General features: G+C 36.1%; 1 protein-coding gene across 2 annotated transcripts in view; it reads left to right on the plus strand.

The window, feature by feature from the left end:
- The window catches only part of Gprk2 (G protein-coupled receptor kinase 2), a 581,675-nt gene that overhangs the window by 537,092 nt on the left and 19,991 nt on the right, over positions 1–24,592 (plus strand). For both annotated transcript variants that reach the window (XM_073959204.1, XM_073959205.1), the window contains exon 5: positions 23,790–23,885. In XM_073959204.1, coding sequence (XP_073815305.1) covers positions 23,790–23,885 — 96 coding nt within the window. The remainder of the gene's footprint in view (positions 1–23,789; positions 23,886–24,592) is intronic.

The raw sequence follows: 24,592 nt of genomic DNA on the forward strand, positions 1-24,592 counted from the left end.
AGTGATGCAAAATTATAAAGCTCTATCTTAAAAATTGCGACCTGTATCTCGATTTCAACAGACAGGTTGACATACATAGCTATCTAGATTTTTATATATGTACTTTCTAGGGTCTCCAATTAATATTTCGATGTACATATTACAAGCGGAATGACAAATTTTATATTTAGTATAAAAATGAGGTATTATGATGGTCGTATAAATACAGGACGGTACACGAACAACTAGAAGGCCAAGTGTTCGATGGATAAAAGCAGTGGAAGACGATATCCAAGAACACTATATTCCAAATTGGAGAAGTAAAGCAATAAATTTTGGTTCGGCTTATAGGACAAATGTTCTGTAGAGGTCCTACAAAGTAAGAATATAAGATTTAATCAACTTTAAATATAACAAGTAAGAAAGTATCAACTGTGCTGACGGAAAAATACCCTCAGCAACTGACCAAAAAATAAATAAATAGGTATGTACCGTAATGTGGGGCTATACCAAATCATTGACATATACCAAACATTTTTACTGACCGAAATTCTTCATAAAGGACTCGAAATATTAAATTACGTTAAACTAAATTTGAAAGAAATTTTTAAAAAAGTTTTAGAGTTAGCATGTTTCGGCTGGGTTTTGGAGCTTTTGAGCCATTATCTTAGGAAGTATTGACTTACTCCGCAAAAAATTGTGCCGTTGTTAATGAGGCCGCTAGAACCACGTACTGAACAAAGAGTCAAAACGATGCAAGAGGAGCTCTTAAACTTCACTTTATCCGAATTTTGTGTGGGAGGTACCCGAAGGGGTGGACCGATATAGTCCATACTCCATGCAAAGTTTGGAACAAATCGATTGCTACCTTCGAGAGTTATCGTTCACAACATTTTACAGACAGTTTTTGAACTTTTGTGGGGGAGGTACTGGTGGAGTGGACCGATATGACCCATCTTCGAACTTAAACTAAGTTTGAGCAAAATATTACGATATCCAAATTTTGGTTCGAATCGGTAGATCCGTTAAAGACTTATCCTGCGCACCAGCCAGACAGTCAGACAGAGGGAAAGACAGACAGACATACGGACGAACATGGCTAAATCGACTCCAACTTGTCTAAAACGAATTTCGTCCAAACATACTTGGGGTCTAAAACCGTTATTTCGATTAGGCACATTTTTGGTCGTATTAAAGTGTATATACCCTTTCTAGCCTAAAGGCTGAGCGTATAAAAATGTAAAATCATATCCAGCATACTGTGTGAACGACCAAAGCGTATAATCAATGAAATAATAATAAAATGTCTGTTTGTCCCACGCCATAAACATCTAACAAACCTCACTATACCCTTCCCCTACCCTCCCCATGTATTTCTAGCAATAGCCCGCCTGTCACTTTTCAAATGCTCTAAAGTGTGTATATCGGGTGTGACAAGTTCCATACATAATAATGTTAATTTGCATACCGCGAAACGTTTGTGACAAACGAAGAAAAAACACGCATTTCATTCAATTATTCGCATTTTCGCACTTGTTGTTGTTTTAGCTGTTTGATGTTTTTGTTGTTTCTCCAATGCTGTGACGACAATTATCTATGCCAGTTTAGCCAAGTTTGCAATAAATGCCTATTGGTGTTGGTTATCTTAACACTTTTTTGCGGATTTGTGTAGAAATGCTGGTGCCAGCCTGCATCTGTTGTGCAGTATGGTGTGGGGAACATAACTGCGAGCAAAAAAATTGCTACTGGATTTTTCGCTTAAGAAATTTAATATTAACGGGGCTTACAGAATGAGTTAGATATAGGAACGTTGACATTTACATGTGAAATTTGTATGGGATGAGTTCCCAAATAAGAATACATACAAATTCCTTAAAAACTTTGTATAAGTCCTGCATAACCCAGCCAAAAAAAAAAAAACAACAAGTAAAAAAGTATCAGTCGGCTTGCCAACGGAGATATACCCTCAGCCTGTGCAAATTAAAACACTTTTTATACCCTCAGCCTTTAGGCTAAAGAGGGTATTTACACTTTAATACGACCAAAAATGTGTCTCATCGAAATAATGGTTTTAGACCCCAAGTATGTTTGTACGATATCCGTTTCAGACAATTTTGAGTAGATCTAGCAATGTCCGTCCGTCTGTCTGTCTGTCTGGCTGGCTGGTGCGCACGATAACTCTCGAACGGATCAATCGATTCGGTTCAAATTTTGGGTATCGAAATATTTTGTCCAGATTTGATTTAAGTTCGAAAATGGCCCATATAGGTCCAATCCTTCAGGTACCTCCCCCACAAATGTTCAAAAATTGTCGCAAAACTTGTGCGCACGATAACTCTTGAAGGGAATAACCGATTTGGTCCATACTTTACTAAGGCCAAATTTTGGACCGAATCGGCAGATCCGTTCGAGAGTTATGTTGCGCTGCAACCACCTCACACGGTGTCATAGGGTTTTTTTTGCTACTTTCAGGCTATTTTCTCAGGAAGTATGGACTTGCCCCTGATGAAACTTGTACCGTCGTATGGAGGACAGCTAATACAGCTTGCGTAAACAAAAATCAAAGCGATTCAGACCAGGTCCTAAACTGAACTTTTCCTAAATTTTGTGTGGAAGGTACTCGAAGGAGTTTACCGATTTAGTCCATATTGGAACCTCATCTAAGTCTGGTAGAAATTTCATAATGTGCAAAGTATGGACCAAATCGGTTACTCCCTTCAAGAGTTATCGTACGCACAAATTTTCCGAACATTTTTGAACTTTTGTGGGGGAGGTACCGGAAGGAGTGGACCGATATAATCCATCTTTAAACTTGAACTAAGTTTGGACAAAATATTACGAAAGCCAAATTTTGGACCGAATCGGCTGATCCGTTCGAGAGTTATCTTGCGCTTCAACCACTACACACGAGGTCATAGGGTTTTTTGTAACTTTCAGGCTATTTTCTCAGGCAAGTATGGACTTGCCCCTAATGAAACTTACAACGTCGTATAGAGGACAGGCAATACAACTTGCGTAAACAAAAATCAAAGTGATTCGAGACCAGTAGTTGGATTCTGTATCTCATTATTGCTGTTACCGACAAAAATCGGTAAAATTAAATCTCAAAATTATGACTAAAAACATAAAGAAAAGTTGGCATCACTGTTTGTGTCGGTAGTGGCTAGCGACTACATTTTATTCATCTTTAACTTACCGAAAAATTTCGTTAATTATCGAAATTATAAGCATTTTAATTTTACCGACAATTATCGATAACAGCAAAAATGAGTTACAGAATCCCACTACAGGTCCTAAACTGAACTTTTCAGAAATTTTGTGTGAGAGATACCCGAAGGAGTGGACCGATTGAGTCCATATAGGAACCTCATCTAAGTTTTGTAGAAATTACACGATGTGCAAAGTATGGACCAAATCAGTTATTCCCTACATGAGTTATCGTGCGCACAAGTTTTGCGACAATTTTTGAACATTTGTGGGGGAGGTACCTGAAGGAGTGGACCTATATGAACCATCTTCGAACTTAAATCGAATCTGGACAAAATATTTCGATACCCAAAATTTGAACAGAATCGATTGATCCGTTCGAGAGTTATCGACAGTCAAACGGACGGACAAACATATTTGGGGTCTAAAACCATTATTTCGATGAGGCACATTTTTGGTCGTATCAAAGTGTAAATACCCTCTTTAGCCTAAAGGCTGAGGGTATAAAAATTACACTCTATGAAGGCTTTACTAATACCAAATGTGCATACAATTGTTGTTGATTTGATTTTTATAGAATTTGAGTAACACAATATATTAAATTTAAATATTTAATTACCATATAAACCCCGTTCTCACCCCGACTGATTCCAATAATTAAAAACAGCAAGCATTCCATTTGTTTATAACCACCATAATTACGTTATGTTTTACTGACGTTATTCATGTACAATTAGTTTTATATTATACACTAAACCACACACTAACAACTAACATAATTGCCATAAGGGAGGTCAAATTTAGTGTCAGTTTTTGGCATAAATTTATGTTGTCATTGAACACGAATCCGAAAATTGCGTTTAATTCCACAGTGTTCACATCAGCACTTTTAAAGCTCAAATGTTAAGTACTGCGTTAATGTATGTGTGTCCTTTTTTATTGGTATGATATAAAATTGATAGTAGAAATTATTCTAAATAATTAATTTTGTTATTGTTGTAATTTGGTTTCTTATTTATAGATGTTGTTGTTTTTAACCTCATCATCACATCTCGTTCATGGTTCTTTGGAAATGTTTGCGTAATTTACGACCATTAGCTTTATGATCAACATTTTCGCATCAACAATAGTTCCCTATCTTTCCTTTTTTTATTTTGTTCTAAGTTCACCACAGGACATTTATGGTTTTTTGTTTTTGGTTTTCTTGCTCTTTGCCATTAAGAACTCTGTGTCACTTAACGTTAGTTGCTGTTCTGTGATAATAACTTTCTGCAAGGATGATTAAGTGCACAGTTTTTGTTTTCTCTTTCTTGGGAAGCTAATTATGTGAAATTCAAGTATATACAAAAACAAAAACAAGTAATAAAGTATCAGTAGTCTTCGACAGCATGTGTAAATTGAGACATCTATGGACGAATCGAATACCGGCTACACAACCGATATCCTTTTCCCCAAATTTTGTGGCTTTGTTTGCCTATCTTAGCTACAAGAAACCCCCCACAGATTATGAAAGAGGACCGAAAAAAAGAAGACACGTGTATCGGCGTTTTGAAAGTTTACGTCGGGAAGTAACCTAAATAGGCGTGGCAAGTTCCCCCCATTTCTACAGGTTTTGAAATATTCGACGTCAGATTCCTTGGAATCCTTGCATTTTAGGTATAAAGTGTCTTTGGCAATATTACTGACAACAATGCGGGGTATCTTTTTATGAAAAAAAATTAACCCTCATGCGAGTCACTAAAGAGGTCTTTTTGGTCCCTTTTTCAAAAACGTTTAAAAACTCCTTTGAAATGTGATCGTATCAGATCTATCTATTCTACAAAAGTATTTGTCATAAAATTTTACTGTAGGTCCCCGAATACACCAAAACTCTAAATCGTACGTAAACGCCAGGAATCTGCTAAAAGTAAAATCACGTTTTAGAGTTAATGCTGTACTTTATCTGAGTTTATTAAGTTTTGTCTCACAAAACTTCATTCTAGATAGAAGACGTCAAAGACAAAAATAATCTGCATCAAATTTTAATATAAGTCGCCGAATTAATGAAAAATGTATTTACAATATATATCAAGAAAATATATACATCAAGTTTGCCAACAAAACACCCAAATATTTTTTTTGAATAAATTTGTTTTGTTCTTTTTTCGAGTTGATGCATGAAAGTAACATGAAATTTAATTCTAGACGAAAGGTGTTAAAAGAAGAAATATTCTACACAAAATTTCATTGTAAGTCCCAGAACAAACTAGATATCTAAGTAAAATACTTTGTTAAGAAAATGGCGTTAGTTAGAAATTATTTGTTACACTTTAAGACTCTCAATTAAAATTTATTCCATTCTGAGTCAAAATCTAATAAAATACCTCACTTTTTGGGGGTTGTGTCAAAAGAAGCAATGTTCCAAATCAAATTTCATTATAAGTCTCTGAACAAAAGAAATTTGTAGCTAGAATATTTAACATCTCCAGAAGCTTTCGCTTTTCATATATGATTTAGGACCATATTCTACCGGTTTTATTCATATTTTCGTTATCTGCGGTCACAAAATATATTTTATTGATGTCTTACCCCTTGGCGAACAATGCCAAATCTTTTCCACTAATAAAATAGTTGTTTTAAAATATTAAAACAACAACAATGGGATTAAGCCAGACTATTTTGAAAAAACAAAATTGCAAACGCTATCCCAATAAAAAAAACGCCACAATGCTTCAGATGTTTTTTCATAATAAATTCTTTCAGAAGATTATGTGTGCTCGATCCAAACTGTTTTTGAAATATTTATGGTGAATATATGTAGGGAAAATATTGATAACCCAGACCGGGCTTTGAAGAATTACATATTTTAGTACTATAAACTAAAATAACGTCATCCGGATAAGCTGATACTGTATGTGAAAATGCGGGGATAGTTTACGGCTATTGTCCAGTGATATATATATATATATATATATATATATATATATATATATATATATATATATGACATACGAGGCCTAACATCCATGATTTTAGCATGGTCCTAAATACTATAATGATGGCAGCTACTCCTGCTCTGATAAAATTGACTGTATTAACCTAGGAACTGACATACATGTGTGTATCTGGAATGATCATAACAAATTTATTTAGGACATGGCTAGTTACTTCGATTTCACGGGTTAATTCAGTCAATTTTATCAGGAGTAGCTGCCATCATTATAGTATTTAGGACCATGCCAAAATCATGGATGTTAGGACTCGTATGTCATATATATGGTAACATGGGGAGCCTTCGCCACGTTTTTGTTCAAAATGTTCTCATATCGACACGGTTAAAGTTTTTTTGATATATAAATGGTTATAATTTTGATTTTAAAATATTATTTTTGAGAATTTACAAAAAAGTGGCGAAGCCTCCCCACCCATGGGGCAGCTTCGCCATCGATACGGAACATTATCCAACGGACTCTAAAACTGCAATTTACCAACTTCTTTCCTAAATATGAACATTATGCGAAAAAGGAACATGTTTTCTATTGAATAATCAAACATGATTTTAAAATTCACAAAAGAACTAGATTCTAGTACTTAATTGAACTAGGTACCTTGAATTTAGGGACAAAAGGTCATAATATTACTAAAACAAGATACGTTTAGGATAATATTTTATTTTAACTTCACATTATAGTGTGGTATATCTATGGTATAAAGAATTTAAGTTAAACATGACATATTTCTAACATTAACCCACCACGCCCCTATCATGGCGAAGGCGACCCACCCTAACATATTTCATAATGTTAATATATTGACATTTGTAATTGCTTTTTTCATGCGAATTATTGGGATTTATATTCTTCACTAGTTGTCTTCTAACGGTATAAAATATGTTTTTGATATCACAAAAGGTAATGAAGATATAACAAAATATACCTACCAAAATTATTTTTCCCAATACCCTGAAAACATAAAATCGCGTGCGTCCGCTATCATACCTATGTCGCAACTACCAACATTTGGGAGATAATAGATCTTCATTAAACTCACAATTTAGCCTTTAACGGATTTTTTCTAGCACTTCTAGTTTGCGAGAAAATCGGCACTGGCGTAGCCGCCCCAGTGGCGAAGGCGCCCCATGTTACCATATATCACTGGACAATAGCCGTAGACTATCCCCGCATTTTCACATACAATATCAGGAACCTATGGCTTATCTTGATGACGTTATTTTAGTTTATAGTACTAAAATACGTAATTTTTCAAAGCCCGGTCTGGGTTATCAATATTTTCCACCAATTTTTAACTTTTCCCTATATTTGGTCCATGCAGACTAATTTGTTGGCTTTTCCTAAGATATTCTTTAGAAAGGGTATTAGTATTCAACTACGGAACATACATATGAAGTAACATTCATATCTATATTATGTCTACTGAATCTTACATTCAAAAAGGACCAAAAGGTTTTAAAATGGATGTAAGCTGACATTTTAGAATGCTTCGAGTGCCTTAAAAAGACATTTTTTATGAATTTTATCCAAGAAAACTAAGAAATTTTTTTTCGGATTTTCTTCATCTGAAAGAACATAACAAAATCTGCTTTCTTAATTTGAAAAATACCACGAAGTTTTGTGGCAAATGGCCGTATACGAAAACCCTCTTTATACCCTACACCACTATGTGGGGAGGGTATTATAAGTTGGTTTTGGCCAAAAAGTTTGTAACGCATCGAAATAATGGTCGTAGACCCATACTTATATATACCAAAATGAATGTCTCGACGCTGAGCTGAGTCGATCTGGCTATGTGTGTCCGTCCGTCAGTCCGTCCGTCCGTCTGTCCATCTAAACCTTGTAATCACGCTACAGGTCGCAATTTTGATCGGATCGTCACCAAATTTTGGACGTTGATGAGGGTCCCGGAGGGGAAGAAGCCTATTGATTTTGGTGATGGTCGGATAATATTCAGGGGTCGGAATGGGCAAAAAACTTATTTGCAGAAAAAGTCAACGTTTTATTTCAAAGCGAATATCTCCGTATCTATAAGGGGTATATTAAAGGCGAAGCCTGCTAATGAAAGCAGAAAATATCACCTTTACAGCGATGTATGGTTGTCGTAGGTGGTCAAACAACGAAGATATTGCAATAGTCGCTTATAGAACCCAACTTTTCATTTATTCGATTTTAATTCTAATGACGAATAACACAGCTTTTGTTGGGTACTTTCCAAAAACAAACCCTGGCTATGAAAGTAGAAAATCCTGTCTTTACAATGATGCAAAGTAGGTTAGCGTAGGTGGCCAAATAATGGAGATATCACAATAGTCGGTAATACATCCCATTTTTCCACTTTTAAAGAAATCACGCTACAGGTCGTAATTTTTATCGGATCGTCACCAAATTTTGGGTGTTGATGGTGGTCCCGCAGGGGAAAAAGCTTATTTATTTTGGTGATGGTAGGATAATATTTAGGGGTCGGAATGGGCAAAAAACTTATTTGGAGAAAAGTCAACGTTTTATTTCAAAGCGAATATCTCCGCTTCTATAAGGGCTAAATCAAAAGCAAAACCTGCTAATGAAAGTAGAAAATATCGCCTTTGCAACGATGTAAAGTAGGTTGTCGTAGGTGGTCAAACAACGAAGATATCGCAATAGCCGCTAATAGAACGCAACTTTTAATTTTTGCGATTTTAATAATAATGACGAATATGACAGCTTTGGTTGGGGATATTCCAAAAACAAAGTCTGACAATGAAAGAAGAAAATCCCATCTTTACAATAATGCAAAGTAGGTTGGCATAGGTGGCCAAATAACGGAGATATCGCAATAGTCGTTAATACATCCCATTTTTCCATTTTTTGTAATCACGCTACAGATCGCAATTTTGATCGAATCGTCACGAAATTTTCGGTGTTAATGAGGGTCCCACAGAGGAAAAAACCTATTGATTTTGATAATCGTTGGATATTATTCAGGGGTCGGAATGTGATGGTTGATGGTTGGCGTACATCCCACTTTTCCATTTTTTTATTTGAGTTATTCTGACGGTGCACTTAAATGCGTTTCAATAAAATTGACCTGTATTAATGAAGACATTCAGAGCAAAGGCGCTAAGCTATCCCAATTTTAATATTTTGAATTTTACCAGTCAAAAGCTTATGCACAGGGGAAGTGGTGTAGGGTATCACATAGTCGGCCCCGACCCGACTATAGCCTTGGCTCACTTGTTTTATAAAAGCGTTTTGCGGTGCCAACTTGAAAACTAAACCGATTGCCATATAGTTTTGTGGGCTTATCAAGAACATCAAAATCTATTACTGCATCGATCGATTTTGTAAAAAAATATTAGATTTTACGCAAATGGTGGACAGAAAAAGTCAAAATATTAAAGTTTGGCTTAAAAAAACTGACGTTTTTGTCATAAAACGGGCCAACAAAATATGACAAATAAAATCGATCGATGAATTTCTAGATTTTTTAGAATCATATAATAATTAAGATTTTATCTAATTTTATGTAAAAGCTATTTAAAATATACCTTTGTAAGAAGACCAGTAGGTCTTCTGACAGAAGACTTGTAGAACTTGTACAAAAGACGTTAAATTCCCAATTATAATTCGAATATCGTAGAACTTTATTTTTGCTTGCAAAAAATTAAAACATCAATTGGATCATAAAATATTCTCAACATGCATTTTGTAACCAAAATTGAGATGAAAAGATTTGACTTCAAAGGATAGTAGATATCCTGTGAAGCGCCCTCTAACGTTTGCGTAATTGTTTTCTTATATTTTTGTTTTAAAATAAATAATGATTTTTTGAAAAAAATGTTGGTGTGCCGAATTTAATGCTATATTTTTATTATGTTGAAAAAAAAATTCCGGAGTCGGAGTCCAGTTATGTATTTTTTTCGACTCAGACTCCGACTCCAGCAAAATTGCTCGACTCCGACTAGTAGACTCTGACTCCGAAACCCTGGTTGGAACAACAATATCTATTTTTGTTTCAACAATTCATTTGTTTTGTTCAAGCTTTGCAAAACAAAAACAACTTGCGAAATTCCTTAGTATTGTAAAAATCATTGGCAATACCTAGAAAACCTGTTACTGAAATTTTTTATTTGATCGTATATAATTCTCGTATACACTTTTCAAATAACTTTGGTATAAATGTTACGTATAATATTATGAGCATTAACAAACACTGCACATGGCCAGATTTTGCCAGGTCTAACTAAAAAGACAACAATTGTGAAAAATAATAAGGACACTTCAATCCATAACCAAGACTACATTGAAAACTGACTAAAAAAGTGAAAATTACATTAGTTTATAAAATTTATTGTTTTCTTAAAATGTTAAGAAAAGTATTATAAAAATATTTTGATTGCTTGTAACCATATTTTATTTATCTTTTATATTTTATGCGAATTGTCGTAGTTTGGTGTGTGAAAAATAATAAGGACACTTCATGACATCTTTTAATAAGGACCAAACTTGAAAGAAATTAATGCAGGTTTTTACTAAATAATGGTAGATAAAGTGTTTCAGTGTCATTAATACTTTGTAGACGATCCTTTGTTTTGTAAAACGGAAGCGCATCGTCTGGGCATCGAGTCGACCAAATTTTGGCACTTCTCTACTGGCATCGCGTCCTACGCAACCTGTATATGTTGCCAAAGGTCGCCATAATTTGATGGACACTTTCCCCTGCTTGATTTTTTAACTTCATTCCACAACATTTTTCAATCGGGTTCAAATCAAGGGATTGTATGGGCCATTCCAACAACTTAACTTAATTATCCTGGAACACCTTTTTTTCATTTTGCCGTCATTTTTTGGGTCATTAACCTTGCTGAAGACTCATTTGAGAGGCACACCCCCTTCAGCATATGGAAGAATTATATTTTTCAAAATTTCAATGTATCTGGTGATTTCAAAAACACTTTGAATACTGTATAGAGATCCCACAGCATAGTAAGAAAATGAGCCCCACACCATGCTGTTACCTCTGCCATATTTAGCCGCCTTCAGAGTATATTTTGGGTTATATTATTGATTTTTAGGTATTCAACCCTGATAAACTCCTCTATCGGAACAAAAAATATATTTGGTTTCATCAGACCAAAGAATGGTACGCAATTTTTCTTAGACCAAGCGATGTGATTTCTAGCAACCTGTATTATTTGCTGAATATTTTTATACCCTACACCACTACGTGGGAAGTGTATAACTTTTTGATTTAAATTATACTTTTCTGACACTGTAAGCTCTAATGTGGCCACCACAGAGTGTTTTAGGAGTTGTTGATGCGTCAAAATTAATATTTAATTAGTTTTTTATTTGTAAAGATGTAGTAAAAGGATCTTATTTAATCATCGAATAACGCATTTATTATTACAAGGGGCAATTTTTTAATTTCTGCTACGACTTTTATCTTTAAAGTTCACTTAGCTGCATCCTCCACCATTGTTTTTAAAGATTCTAAGCTTTTTCTGTAATTTTTCTGTATGAATTTCCTTCTTTATGTAAACATTTAATGATTTCTCGAGTAGTATTTTTACCCATATTTGCAAAGAAAAACTAAAAAATATCGGTAGATTTAACATTTAATGAATAGAAATTAATTCATTTTAAACTTTTACTTACAGGAAAGAATCACAAAAAAATAATATCAATTTATTTTTACTAAAACGAAAAACTGTCCTTATTATTTTTCACAGCAGAAATCACGGATTTTACGAAAAATATTTGTTTTGTATAAAAACTAAACAGAAAGAAAACAAAATCGTAACGGGATTTCTTATTGCAATACATGTACATTTTCAAAAACAAATTTCCATTCCAAATTCTTCCATTTTACACATTTTAGGAGCGACCAAAAGTTGTGAATGTCACTGTCCTTATTATTTTTCACACCACTGTATATACCCTCAGCCAATATGAAGCGAAACTTTCACCTCCGGACAGATCGAATGTTTTTCAGGTCTCTTCAGAATTTGGCCCTTTTTGGACTTGCCGACAACAATGTGGAATAGGAATTAACTGCACTAAGACACAAATGTTGAACTTTTCTAGGGCAGGTACTCTGAGGGAGGACCGATATGGGCTATTTTAGAAGTTAAACTAAATTTTGATAAAATATTAGGAGATCCAAAGTAATATTTTTTTATATTGGGGAGAAGTACCGGAAGTTGTGGACCGGTATTGGCCCATGAAACTAAGTTTGGATATAATATGACGAAGACCAAATGTTGGACCAAATCGGTTGAACAGTTCGAGAGTTATCGTGTTCTCCGACCGACACCTTTCGGGTTTTTTACACCTTTCGGGCTGTTTTCGCAAGAAATATGGACTTGCCCCTGAAAAACTTTTACCGGCGTAATGGAGGTAGCGAATTCAAATCGCTTCAACAAAAATCAAAGTGACTCGAGAGCAGGTCTTAAAGTGAACTTATCCGAAATTTTGTGTGAGAGGTACCAGAAAGAGTAGATAAATTTAGTCCATATTCGAACCTGATCTATATCTGGTAGATATATTAGGATGTGCAAAGTATGGATTACATCGGTCACTCCCTTAAAGAGTTATCGTGCGCAAAATTTTTCCGAACATTTCTGAAGTTTTGTGGGGGAGGTACCTGAAGGAGTGGACCGATGTAGCCCATCTTCGAATTTAAACTATGTTTTGATAAAATGTTACGAAGGCCAAATTTTGGACCGAATCGACAGATCCGTTCGAGAGTTATCTTGCGCTCCTACCACTACACAAGGTGTCTTAGAGGCTTTTTGCACCTTTCCGGCCATTATCTCGGGAAGTATGGACTTGCCCCTGATGAAACTTGTACCATCGTATGGGGGGAAGTGAATACAAGTTGTTGCAACAAAAATCAAAGCGATTCGAGAGCAGGTCCTAAACTGAACTTGTCCGAAATTTTGTGTGTGAGGTACCCGAAGAAGTGGGCCGATTGAGTCCATATTGGAACCTCATCTAAGTCTGGTAGAAATTTCACGATGTGCAAAGTACGGACCAAATCGGTTACTCCCTTCAAGAGTTATCGTGCCCACAAATTTTCCGAACATTTTGGAACTTTTGTGAGGGAGGTACCGGAAGGAGTGGACCGATATAGCTCATCTTCGAACTTAAACTAAGTTTGGACAAAATATTACGAAATCCAAAATTTGAAACGAATCGGTTCATTTGTTCGAAAGGTATCGTGCGCACCAGCCAGACAGACGGACAGACAGACAGACGGACGGACATTGCTAAATCAACTCCAAATTGTCTGAAACACATTTCGTCCAAACATACTTGGGATCTAAAACCATTATTTCGATGAGGCACAGTTTGCCCGTATGAAAGTGTATATACCCTTTCTAGCCTAAAGGCTGAGGGTATAACAAAACTCACCAAAATTATATTTTCACCACGGCATCGAATTCCGAGAGATGAGAATAAAATTGTGGAAGAAAAGATAATAATATTGTCCAGCTGACAAGAACTACTGTTGGATATGACAACAACTATTGTTGGATCTGACAAAAACAATTGTTTTAATTAACAAAAACGATTTTTTTGACCCACAATACTACATGCGGACTCTAACAATATCTTCACAATACATATTTTGCTCTTCGAATATTGTTGGATCAATCATATATTTTTCTCTGCGTGTATGTATGTACGTTTGGAAGAAAGTTAAAAATTTATGCAAAAATAGACTGTGTAATCGAAAGCCCAACGACACCAACGAAAACTCTCCGATTGTTTGAAACTTTGTCGAAGGGTAGGGTGTGTTGCGCTGATTACGGAATTGTGTACTTCTCATGGGCGGCGGATCCGGTTCGCCGGTCATTCGACCCGAAAGCCCAGATTTTAAAACCGGGTTAGACCCACTTATGGAAATTCCTAACACATATTGTGGTTATTTTAACAGGTTCGCCTCATAGTGTACTTACGTTGCTAATTTTTAATATGACTTTTGATATCGCAATATCTTATTTTACACACATGGGATCTATAGAGACTTTTAGGACGTTGCTTCTAATGGTAAACCCTAGCTCTCCACCAAAATTCAGCTTTGTGGGAAATGTTTGCTATTTCCCCCTTATACCCATGTCTATTTTGACTGGGCTATAGCGAATATTTTTTTTTTAACTTTTGTGGTTTTGGATTGGACCGGTCCATCTTCGAACTTAAACTAAGTTACGTGAAAATATTAGGATGCACAAAATTTGGACCCAATCGGTTATTAAATTCGAGAGTTATTATGGATTCCAACCAGCCAGACAGACGGACAGGGCAAAATCGACTACAAATTGTCTGAAACGGATTTCGACCAAACATACTTGTGGTCTAAAACCATTATTTCGATGATGCACATTTGTATCGTATCAAACTGTATGTAACCTCTTTAACCTAAAGGCTAAGGATATAAAAAGCATTAAGTTCTCGAAGGAGTGGACTCTATCTAATATTCGCAGAAATATTACGATATGCATGGTGACCGAAGGAGTTTTGCGGCAGAAAAAACTTGTTCCGTCCCTTACTTACTTACTTAGCTGGCCCATTACAGAACATTTGTTCTATAGGCCGAACTAAGAAGAGATCTCCATTCCTCTCTATTTGCTGCTTCGCACTCTGGAATACCGCGCCTTTTCATCTCATCATCCACTTGTTCTTTGGCCTGCCAATTCTGCGTGCACCGCCAAGCGGTCCGTATTTATACGCCTTTTTAGCGGGTTCATCATCGCTCATTCTTATGATATGGCCTAGCCAACGCAATCGCTGCATCTCGATACGTTTAACAATATTGATGTCGTTGTATAGCAGATACAGCTCGTGGTTCATGCGACGTCGATATTCACCGTCAACGCAGATTGCTCCGTAGATCTTTCGAAGAATTTTTCTCTCAAACACACCAAGCACTGCCATGTCTGCTTGCGCAAGTACCCAGGATTCGGAGCCATACATCAGCACCGTTAGTATTTTGTAGAGCGTTATTTTTGTTTGACGAGATGTGGCTTTGTTTTTAAACTGCTTACTTAAACCAAAGTAGCATCTGTTGGCCAATACAATTCTTCTTTTTATTTCACAACTGATGTCGTTTGTTATGTTTACGGAGGTGCCGAGGTAGACGAAGTCTTTTACTACCTCAATATTATAGGAACCAACTTCCACAGTCGGTCCGAGCTCAATGGACGCATTGCGCGTCGACACCATCAACTTGCTCTTCTCACCGTTTACCGCCAGACCCACTTTAGCAGATTCTCCTTCGACCTTTATAAAGGTATCAGTTACTTCTTTTACTGATCGGCCCATGATGTCTATATTGACGTTTGCCTCGCGTATAACCTTTTCTAGCAGGATGTTGAAGAGGGCACACGAAAGGCTGTCTCCTTGTCTGAAACCTCTTTTGGTACCAAATTCTTCGGAGTGGCTCTTTCCTATTTTAACTGAGGACCTCGTGTCAGTTAAAGTCATTTTACAAAGCCGGATGAGCTTTGCAGGGATACCAAATTCAGACATGGCTTGGAATACCTTTGAACGCAGCGGGCTGTCGAAGGCTGCTTTATAATCGACAAAAAGGTGGTAGGTGTCGATCTGCATCTCTTGGGCCTTCTCCAGGATTTGCCGCAGGGTAAATATCTGGTGAATGGTGGACTTGCCAGGTCTAAAGCCGCATTGGTATGGTCCAATTATCTCGTTGACCATAGGCCCTGACACGATCTTGTAGGCAATAGGGAGTAGACTTATGCCCCTATAGTTGGAGCATAAAGTCTTATCTCCTTTCTTATGGACGGAACACAGGATGCTCAGGTTCCAATCGTCGGGTACGCGTTCTTCCTGCCAGATGGAGCTAACTACCTGATGCATACACCTTATCAGCGTGTCGCCTCCGGTTTTAAATAGCTCGGCTGGTAGGCCATCAGCTCCTGCTGCCTTATTATTCTTCAGCCGATTTATTGCTGTCTTTACCTCATCTTGGCCGGGTGGTATACATGCATACCATCTTCTGGGATTGGATCTGTGGTATCTTCGTCGACTTCTCTGCTATTGGATACCAACAGTTTGGACAAATGTTCTTTCCATATCCTCAGCACACTATCTGTATCAGTTACCAGATTACCTTGCTGGTCTCTACAGGAGGATGTGCCAGTTCCAAAGCCATCAGTTAGATGCTTGACTCTTTGGTAGAATTTTCGGACTTCATTCTGGCTCCTGTACATCTCGATTTTTTCACACTCCCGCTTTTCCATCTTTCTCTTTTTCCTGCGGAAAAGACGTTTCTCCTCTCTCCTTTTCTCCCTGTATTTCTCTCGTGCGCTACGCGTTTATACGGATTGTAAAGTAGCCCTATATGCCGCATTTTTCTCTTCGGTGGCAGCACGACACTCCTGATCATACCATGGATTCCTTGGTGGAGGTCTCTGGTATCCAAGTATTTATTTTGCGGCTGTTTGCATGGAGTGGGCAATGCTTTGCCATTGCGCTGATATGTTATCGGGATGAGGAGTGCTTTCATTAAGCAATTGGGCTAGTTGAGTGGAATATTCTGTGGCTATCTGTTGTGATTGCAGCTTACCGATGTCTAATTTTCGTGTTGTGTCTGTTCGTACTTTGTTTGCTACGTTTAAGCGGGTGCGTACCTTTGCTGCAACAAGGTAGTGGTCCGAATCAATGTTTGCGCCTCGGAACGATCGTACATCCAACACGCTGGATGAATGTCTTCCATCTATCACAACATGATCAATTTGGTTTCTTGTTTTCTGATCTGGAGACAGCCAGTTGCCCTTATGAATATCGAGATGATTAAATCTGGTACTGCTAACTACCATGTTTTTTGCAGCTGCAAAGTCTATCAGCCTCATACCATTGTCAGATGTTTACTGTGGAGACTGAATTTCCCGACTGTTGGGCCAAAGATATTCTCCTTTCCAATTTTGGCATTAAAATCGCCTAGAATGATTTTAATGTCATGGGCAGGGCAACGGTCATATGTTTATTCTAAGCGCTCGTAAAATATATCTTTGGTCTGTTCGTCCTTTTCTTCAGTGGGAGCATGAGCGCAAATAAAGCTGATGTTGAAGAATTTAGCTTTTATTCGAATTGCAGCAAGTCTTTCATTCACTGGGGTGAAGCTGGATACCAGATGTTTTAGTCTCCGACTAACTACGAATCCACAACCAAACTCATGCTTTACGTCATGGTGTTGTTGTGACGCCTTTCCCAATCCATCGTATTTCCTGTATGGCAGTACTATCGGTCTTGTAATTTTCAAGTACGTCTGCCAATGCGAAGACTGCACCTTCTCTATAAAGAGTGCGAACATTCCAGGTGCAGATTCGCAGATCATGGTCCTTAAAACGTTTGCGGGGTTCGTCAACTTTAGAGGGGTTTGTTCGTTTTTTCATAGTAGGCTGTTTTTTCTAGGGGAGGGTTACTAACCCGACGCCCAAACCCAAGTTTTTAACGTTCTTATGGGTGAACACGCGGCACATGTTAGCTCACTACATTTAACGGGTGTTAAAGGCAGTTCCCCAGGTGACACCACGGGGAGGTCAGTGTCCACTTGGGATGAAAGAGGGACCAAGATAAATCCTGGGCTTTGCCATGTGAAAACCGGTCAGGACCGTTGCTTGGTATCTTCCATCCCCTACTCACCCATGTTCCGTCCCTAGTAACCTTTTAATACAAGTTCAATATAATAGCTTTGAAATCTATAGACCGTAATTTAAAAAAAAAAAATCTGTGAATATGTTCAAATTATGAGGTCTTTATTTTCAAGACTTTAAAAAGAATTTATATATTTTTTTTGCTCTTCCAGTAAACCAATTTACAAAAAAATTGGTTTTAAAAAGTTCCCCTTCACATCCTGCAGTAGTATGTTTACAGCACCAGTTAATCTGATATTCTAGTCATCCTTTGAAAATGTTTCAAACCATTTGATAAAATTTGTGAAGGCAAACTGTAACTAAATGAACAAAAAGGGTAACTTTGTTAACTAGATTTGTATGAACTCCTACATACCTACAAAAATATATACTCCACACACACAACATATACATTTGGATACACATATTTAGCTCTTTATTTAGAATGCTAAGTCAGCAAAAAAAAGTTAAAAATGTAAATGCTAACAAATTTTGTTTAATACAAATTAAGTAATTTTGAAACAACCACAAAATTGCTAAAAGAGCAGAAAATGATACGAAAAAAGGAATCTGAATAATGTTGGGTAGTTGAAAACAAAAACGGAAAAAAACTTAAAAAAGAGGGGAGAATGCCATAATGAAAATAATGAATTTTCGTTTAAATAAATATTTACATTATGTCATTCTCCTTAAGGAGAAGGAAAAATTCCTTGTTTATTTTTGAACCAAAAAGTTTGTAACACTTTGAAATACTTATTTGTTCTGCAAGAATTATTTGTACAAAAGGAAAACGGTTTGTTAACACTTGATATTTTTTAGAGACTACAATACAGCAGTGACAAAATTATTTAGAAGCCAAATCGTTCATGCTTTCTTCAAAGTCAAAGGATGTGGCGGCAAAATTTACCACTACACTGAACCGCATACATTATTTGGAAGCAAAATGATACGTACAGGATCTAACTTCATTATTTTTCTCTTTTGCTGTATAATTGTTCAAAGGAATGCCACTTCTGTTCAATGTGGCGGCAAATTTTACCAGTACACTGAACCGCATAATTTGGCAGCAAAATGATACGTAAAGGATCTAACTTAATTATTATCTCTTTTGCTGTATAATTGTTCAAAGTAATGCCATTTCTGTTCAATTTCTGCAACTGTAACAGAAAATTCAAAAATTAGAATGATAATGGAGATACTGAAAGTCAAATATGTATAACCGCTTGAAAAGCATTTTAACTTAGTTTTACTGATGATGCCACCATCAATGATGATTGTTAGGTTGTGGTTATAGTGCTGTTGATATTATTTACACAACGACAAGCTTAGTTGGAAGCAATTTGAACAATAAAAGAAGCCCAGAGCTAATGAAAGTCAACAATAAAGGTGAACTCATGGGATGACAATATAAAGAAAATAATTGTAATAAGAACATCTTAATGAAGACGTTGAGTTGCGAGTATTCCAATCTGCTTCCCTCTTGACTGTGTCCTTCTCTTAACCGTTGCTTTCCTGTATTTCTCCTCACTGGATTTTAATTTAAAGTGAAATATTTACTATCACCTTTCTTTTTAAGTGTTTACCCATCCAACATACCAGCGTGAAGGTATAAGCATGGAACAAAATTGTATTAACAGGAAAATATGTTTCAACGATAGAGAACAATTTCAAAAAAAAAAAAATGTTTTTAATATGGTCATAAATATTAGTTAGAAAATTTACACATTTCCTCCCCTGAGAGGAGATTGCCATATTTTGTGGTAAAGTATTTGGGAATATGGGTAATATGGGTCTTTTGCTCAAAATAGAATGTGTAAGCACATCCGCGGTTTATGAAGAATCTACATTATTCCGGGGCGATTCGTATGGAAGGAAAAATGTGATAGTGGGCGCCTGGAGTTTCTGATTATTGGGATTGTACTGAGCAATTTCCACCCACTGACTTTGAGTCAAATTTTGTAGCACAGTGTAATTTATCGATATTTTCCGAAGAATTTGCACATTCTCGGGGCCATAACTGCCTGAAGGAGCGTTCCAATGATTTTGATGTGTACTAGAGAGTTCTTAATTATTGTCTTGGCTACAATTTTTGTCTTTGTGTTGGATCGAAAATCTCAGTGGTTTAGCTGTTACATATATGCCAAAATATCCAAAAAACCTTGAAAAAAAACTTCAAATCAAAATCCGGGGGCTCGATTTTCACCGTAGACATATGGTCTAGTGGACTTTTTTGCTCAGTACAATCCCAATAATCAGAAAATCCGGGCGCCCGTGGTGGTGTTCAAATCGCCCACACCCTAATCTACATATTTGAAACAGATGTATATTGTCATGAACAAAAATACCGATTATCTTGTGATGCAAAAATAGCATGGGGAAACAAAATAATATCCAAAACAACATAAAAACCAACCAATTTAGCAAGTAAAAAAAGACCAACATTTTTGTCTGAAAATTGGTAAAAATTTTAATTTAGATCTTATAGCGTTGTTCCTGGAAGACACGTATCAGCCACGTAAGTCATATTTGGAAGAAGTATTTTTGATCTTAGAGCGTCATTTGTTTCTTTAGTCATATTTACTGTCAAACCTTTAACCTTAAAATCTGTTTTTGATTTTTACATATTTCTGGAGTATAATCAAGAGATAGAATTTGAATGTACTCTATGACCTATAGTAAACTTTTATGGCGAACAAATTTTGTAGAATATTTTGATCCGATACGATTTTATAGGAGAAAGGACCGAAAATACCCCTTTAATGACCCGCATGAGAGTTAATAATATGTAAAATGAAATCAGAGACCCCAAAAATATAAGTACCCAAGATAAAGTAAAAATCCATTTAGTTTTAGACTTTTGGACATGTTTTTTTGATTTATTTATTTATTTATTTTTTGAAATTTTGCCTTTTTAGGGCGAAGATCATTTTTTAATGATTTTTGTTAATTTTCTCGTTTAGAGTTAAGCTTGATGATCTGAAATTATTTGCAAGTGAAAAAGGAAAGCCAAGGACTCGAACCCACATAGTCACCAAATTACGTTACCTGGTTTCATTGGTGGTAAAGCAAATCTTCGGACGTATCGACTATGTAATGGCTTCTCTGTCCTAGAACTTATCGTTTTTCAAATGCAAATGTGTTTTTGTACATTAACGCGGATACTTGGCCACAGAAATGTATTTTCTTCATGACAAACGCTTTTTGCGCTGACTTTGAAGTTATGAGTTGGCTTTGAACGCTAACACGCCATGACAACATTTTTTGATATGTTTTTCAAGGACGTGGGTTCAAATCCCAGCCGGGTTTATGCGGACTCCGATGTAATCGGGTATACTCTAAGACACACTTCACCTCTCACTTCACGCCTCAAGCATTTAGTTCACCTCATCTACTCCTATTTTTTGGGAATTTCTTGGGGCCAAAATATTTAAAACGAAGAGTACACCCTAGTTTGTTCACAAAATACTCAAAAAATAAGCGTAAATTGGGCGAACAAAATGCTTGTGGCGTGAAGTGAGAGGTGAAATGTGTCTCAGAACATACCGGAATTAAACTTAGATTTGTTTCCACATTTTTTATACCCTCAGCATGTATGCTAACGAGGGTATGTACTATATACACTTTCATACGGGCAAAATGTGCCTCATCGAAATAATGGTTTTAGACCCCAAGTGTGTTTGGACGAAATGTGTTTCAGACAATTTGGAGTTGGTTTAGCCATGTCCGTCCGTCTGTCTGTCTGTCTGGCTGGTTAGAGCGCACGATAACTCTTGAACGGATCAACCGATTCGGTCCAAAATTTGACTTTAGTAATATTTTGTCCAAACTTAGTTTAAATTCGGAGATGGGTTATATCGGTCCACTCCTTCCGGTACCTCCCCCACAAAACTTCGGAAATGTTCGGAAAATTTGTGTGGACGATAACTCTTGAAGGGAGTAACCAATTTGGTCCCTACTTTGCACATCGTGAAATTTCTACTAGACCTAGATGAGGTTCCAATATGGACCCAATCCGTCCACTCCTTCGGGTTCCTCCCACAGAAAATTTCGGAAAAGTTCAGTACAAGTTTTATCAGGGGCAAGTTTATACTTTCTGAGAAAATAGCCGGAAAGGTGCAAAAAACCCGTATGACACCGTGTGTAGTGGTTGCAGCGCAAGATAACTCTTCAACGGATCTGCCGATTCGGTCCAACATTTGGCCTTCGTAATATTTTGTCCAAACTTGGTTTAAGTTCGAAGATAAGCCATATCAGTCCACTCCTTCAGGTACCTCCCCCCAAGAGTTCAAAAATGTTCAGAAAATTGTGCGCATGATAACTCTTGATGGTAGTGACCGATTTGGTCCATACTCTACACATCCCAATATATCTACCAAATATATATAAGGTTTGAATATGGACTATATTTGTCCACTCCTTCGGGTACCTCCCACTCAAAATTTTGGATAAGTTCACGTTAAGAACTGCTCTGGAATCAATTTGGCTTTTGCTGAAGCAACTTTCATTCGCTGCCTCAATTACGATGGTAAAGTTTTTTTTTCAGGGGCAAGTCCTAGTTACGACGTACAAATTTTTTCAAAGGACGAACACTATTTATTTTGGTAAAAGTCGGTTCCGATTTGGATATAGTTCCCACAGATATTTGGGACAACAATCACGCTACGTATGTTAAATTTTGATAAAATTTGAAATGTGTGACTAAATTAGGTCTGGAAAAAAAGTTTGCCAAATTATATTGAAATCGGTTCAGATTTGGATATAGATCCCATATATATCTTCGCCTGATTTTAGGTATTTGCTTATTTTGAAACAGCAATGTTCATAGGTGAGAAAAATCCAAAAACAAGAAAATAACGCTGGAGGAATTTTTAAATAAATCGCCGTCAAAATTCACCTTTTTAGTTTCATTTTAGGTTTTCGCGATTTGGTTAGAGACCGCAAGTCTTATCGAAATGGGGCTAAAGAAAATATTGTAGCTGTGAAAATTCTCTAGAGAATTGACCGTTATGATTTGTTCCTATGTCACATTTGTAGTTTTTTGTTAGGTTTTCAGGATTTGCTTGAAAACGGTAAGTCTTATTGAAATGGGACTAAGAGAGAATCTTTTAGCTGTGAAAATTATCTACGAGATTGGCTTTCGTAATTTTTTCCTGCTTGAAAACCGTAAGTCTTATTGATGGGACTAAGAAAGAATCTTTTAGCTGTGAAAATTATCTACGAGATTGGCTTTCGTAATTTTTTCCTAGGTTGTACCATTTTCGAGATATATAAGTTTAAGTTGGGAAATTGAAGTCATGACATTGTTTTATAAGGAGGCGATACAGTCAATGCATTGTCCCAATTTGAACTTCTATATCTCAACAACAGTAAAATTTACGGAATTATCATAAAGGTCAATCTTGTAGAGAATTTTCATAGCTACAACATTTTCTTTAGTACCATTTCGAAGACCTAACAAACCCTTAAAAATGTCAACTTGAATCGCGATTTATTTAAAATTTATTCCGGCAATTTTTTTGTTTTTTTTTTTTTTTTTTTTTATTTTTCTCATCTATGAATATTGTAGTTTCAGAATCCGCAAAAACTTCCCAGATGTAAGCACCTTCCATTTAAAGTAGCTTCAAGAGCACCGTGTATACTTTTTTTTAAATGGAATTTTTTGTTCGTATAGGGTGTCGAATGTTCGCTGGCTCCTCCGTGTATACTCAGTTTACTTGCTTCTGAACTATTACCTTACAATTGGTTTAGCTGTTTAAGAATTTGTGTCATGTGTACTTAAAATTTAAACACGACTCTTTGATGTTGTTGTATCCAAGGGTATATTTTTTCGTGCAGGAAAAATCCTTTGAAGAACTTGAGAATATTTGAATAATTTGATATTTTCTTTATTCCATTGTGTCTCTGTGTGTGTGTGTTTATTTAGTTGATTCCAACCTAGACTAATGCTTATATTTCGTTTGTAAATTCTTTACAGGTGGTTCGGATAGCAACAAAGGGAAAAGTAAAAAATGGCGAAAAATTCTACAATTCCCTCACATATCACAGTGTATACACCTGAAAGACAAATTAGGTGAGTAATATTTTCTTTAAAGTGGTAAATGTTATTTAAAGTACCAACAAAATAATGACAGCCTTTGAATTTCGGATCTAAAAATGTTTAAAATTTAAATTTTAATGATTTCATTGTAAACTATAAACGTTTATTTTAGTAAACTAATTAAACCACTTAACGTGTCGTTGAAACACAGACAATTTTGAGAAGACAATAGCAAAAATACTAACCCAACAAAAACACTCATTACAAAATCCCCTACTAACCCATTATTTTATTTTAACTACTTAGTTCGCGCGGCATGCCCTTGTTAAAATAATGCTTAAGTAGGGGGTTTTGAAATGTGTGTTTTTGCTGGGAACCTTTCTAACCAATACATTTATACAATTCGCAATATATATTTAAACATTTATAAATGGATTGGTGAAAAAGGTTTGTATTGTAGCTATTGACTGTTCAAAATTGTCTGATGTAGACTCCAAGTTGTGGTAAGCACTGTCAACGACAGTAACCCGGCGTTTACAAATGCCAGTACTGGCAAGACAATAGCAAAAATACAAACCTTTTTCACAAATACATTTCGACGCCTCCAATCAATAGTATGCTAAGTCGACTTAGCATGTTTTCAAGTTCTTTACATTTTTATATTTAACGTCCTTTAACTTAAATTCTGTCAAATTTTGGTAATAATCGGTCAATCCGAACAGAAGTTATAAACAAATATT

The sequence above is a fragment of the Musca autumnalis genome, unplaced genomic scaffold (genome assembly GCF_047663935.1).
Source record: "Musca autumnalis isolate F117 unplaced genomic scaffold, ASM4766393v1 scaffold_1, whole genome shotgun sequence".
Classification (NCBI taxonomy): domain Eukaryota; kingdom Metazoa; phylum Arthropoda; class Insecta; order Diptera; family Muscidae; genus Musca; species Musca autumnalis.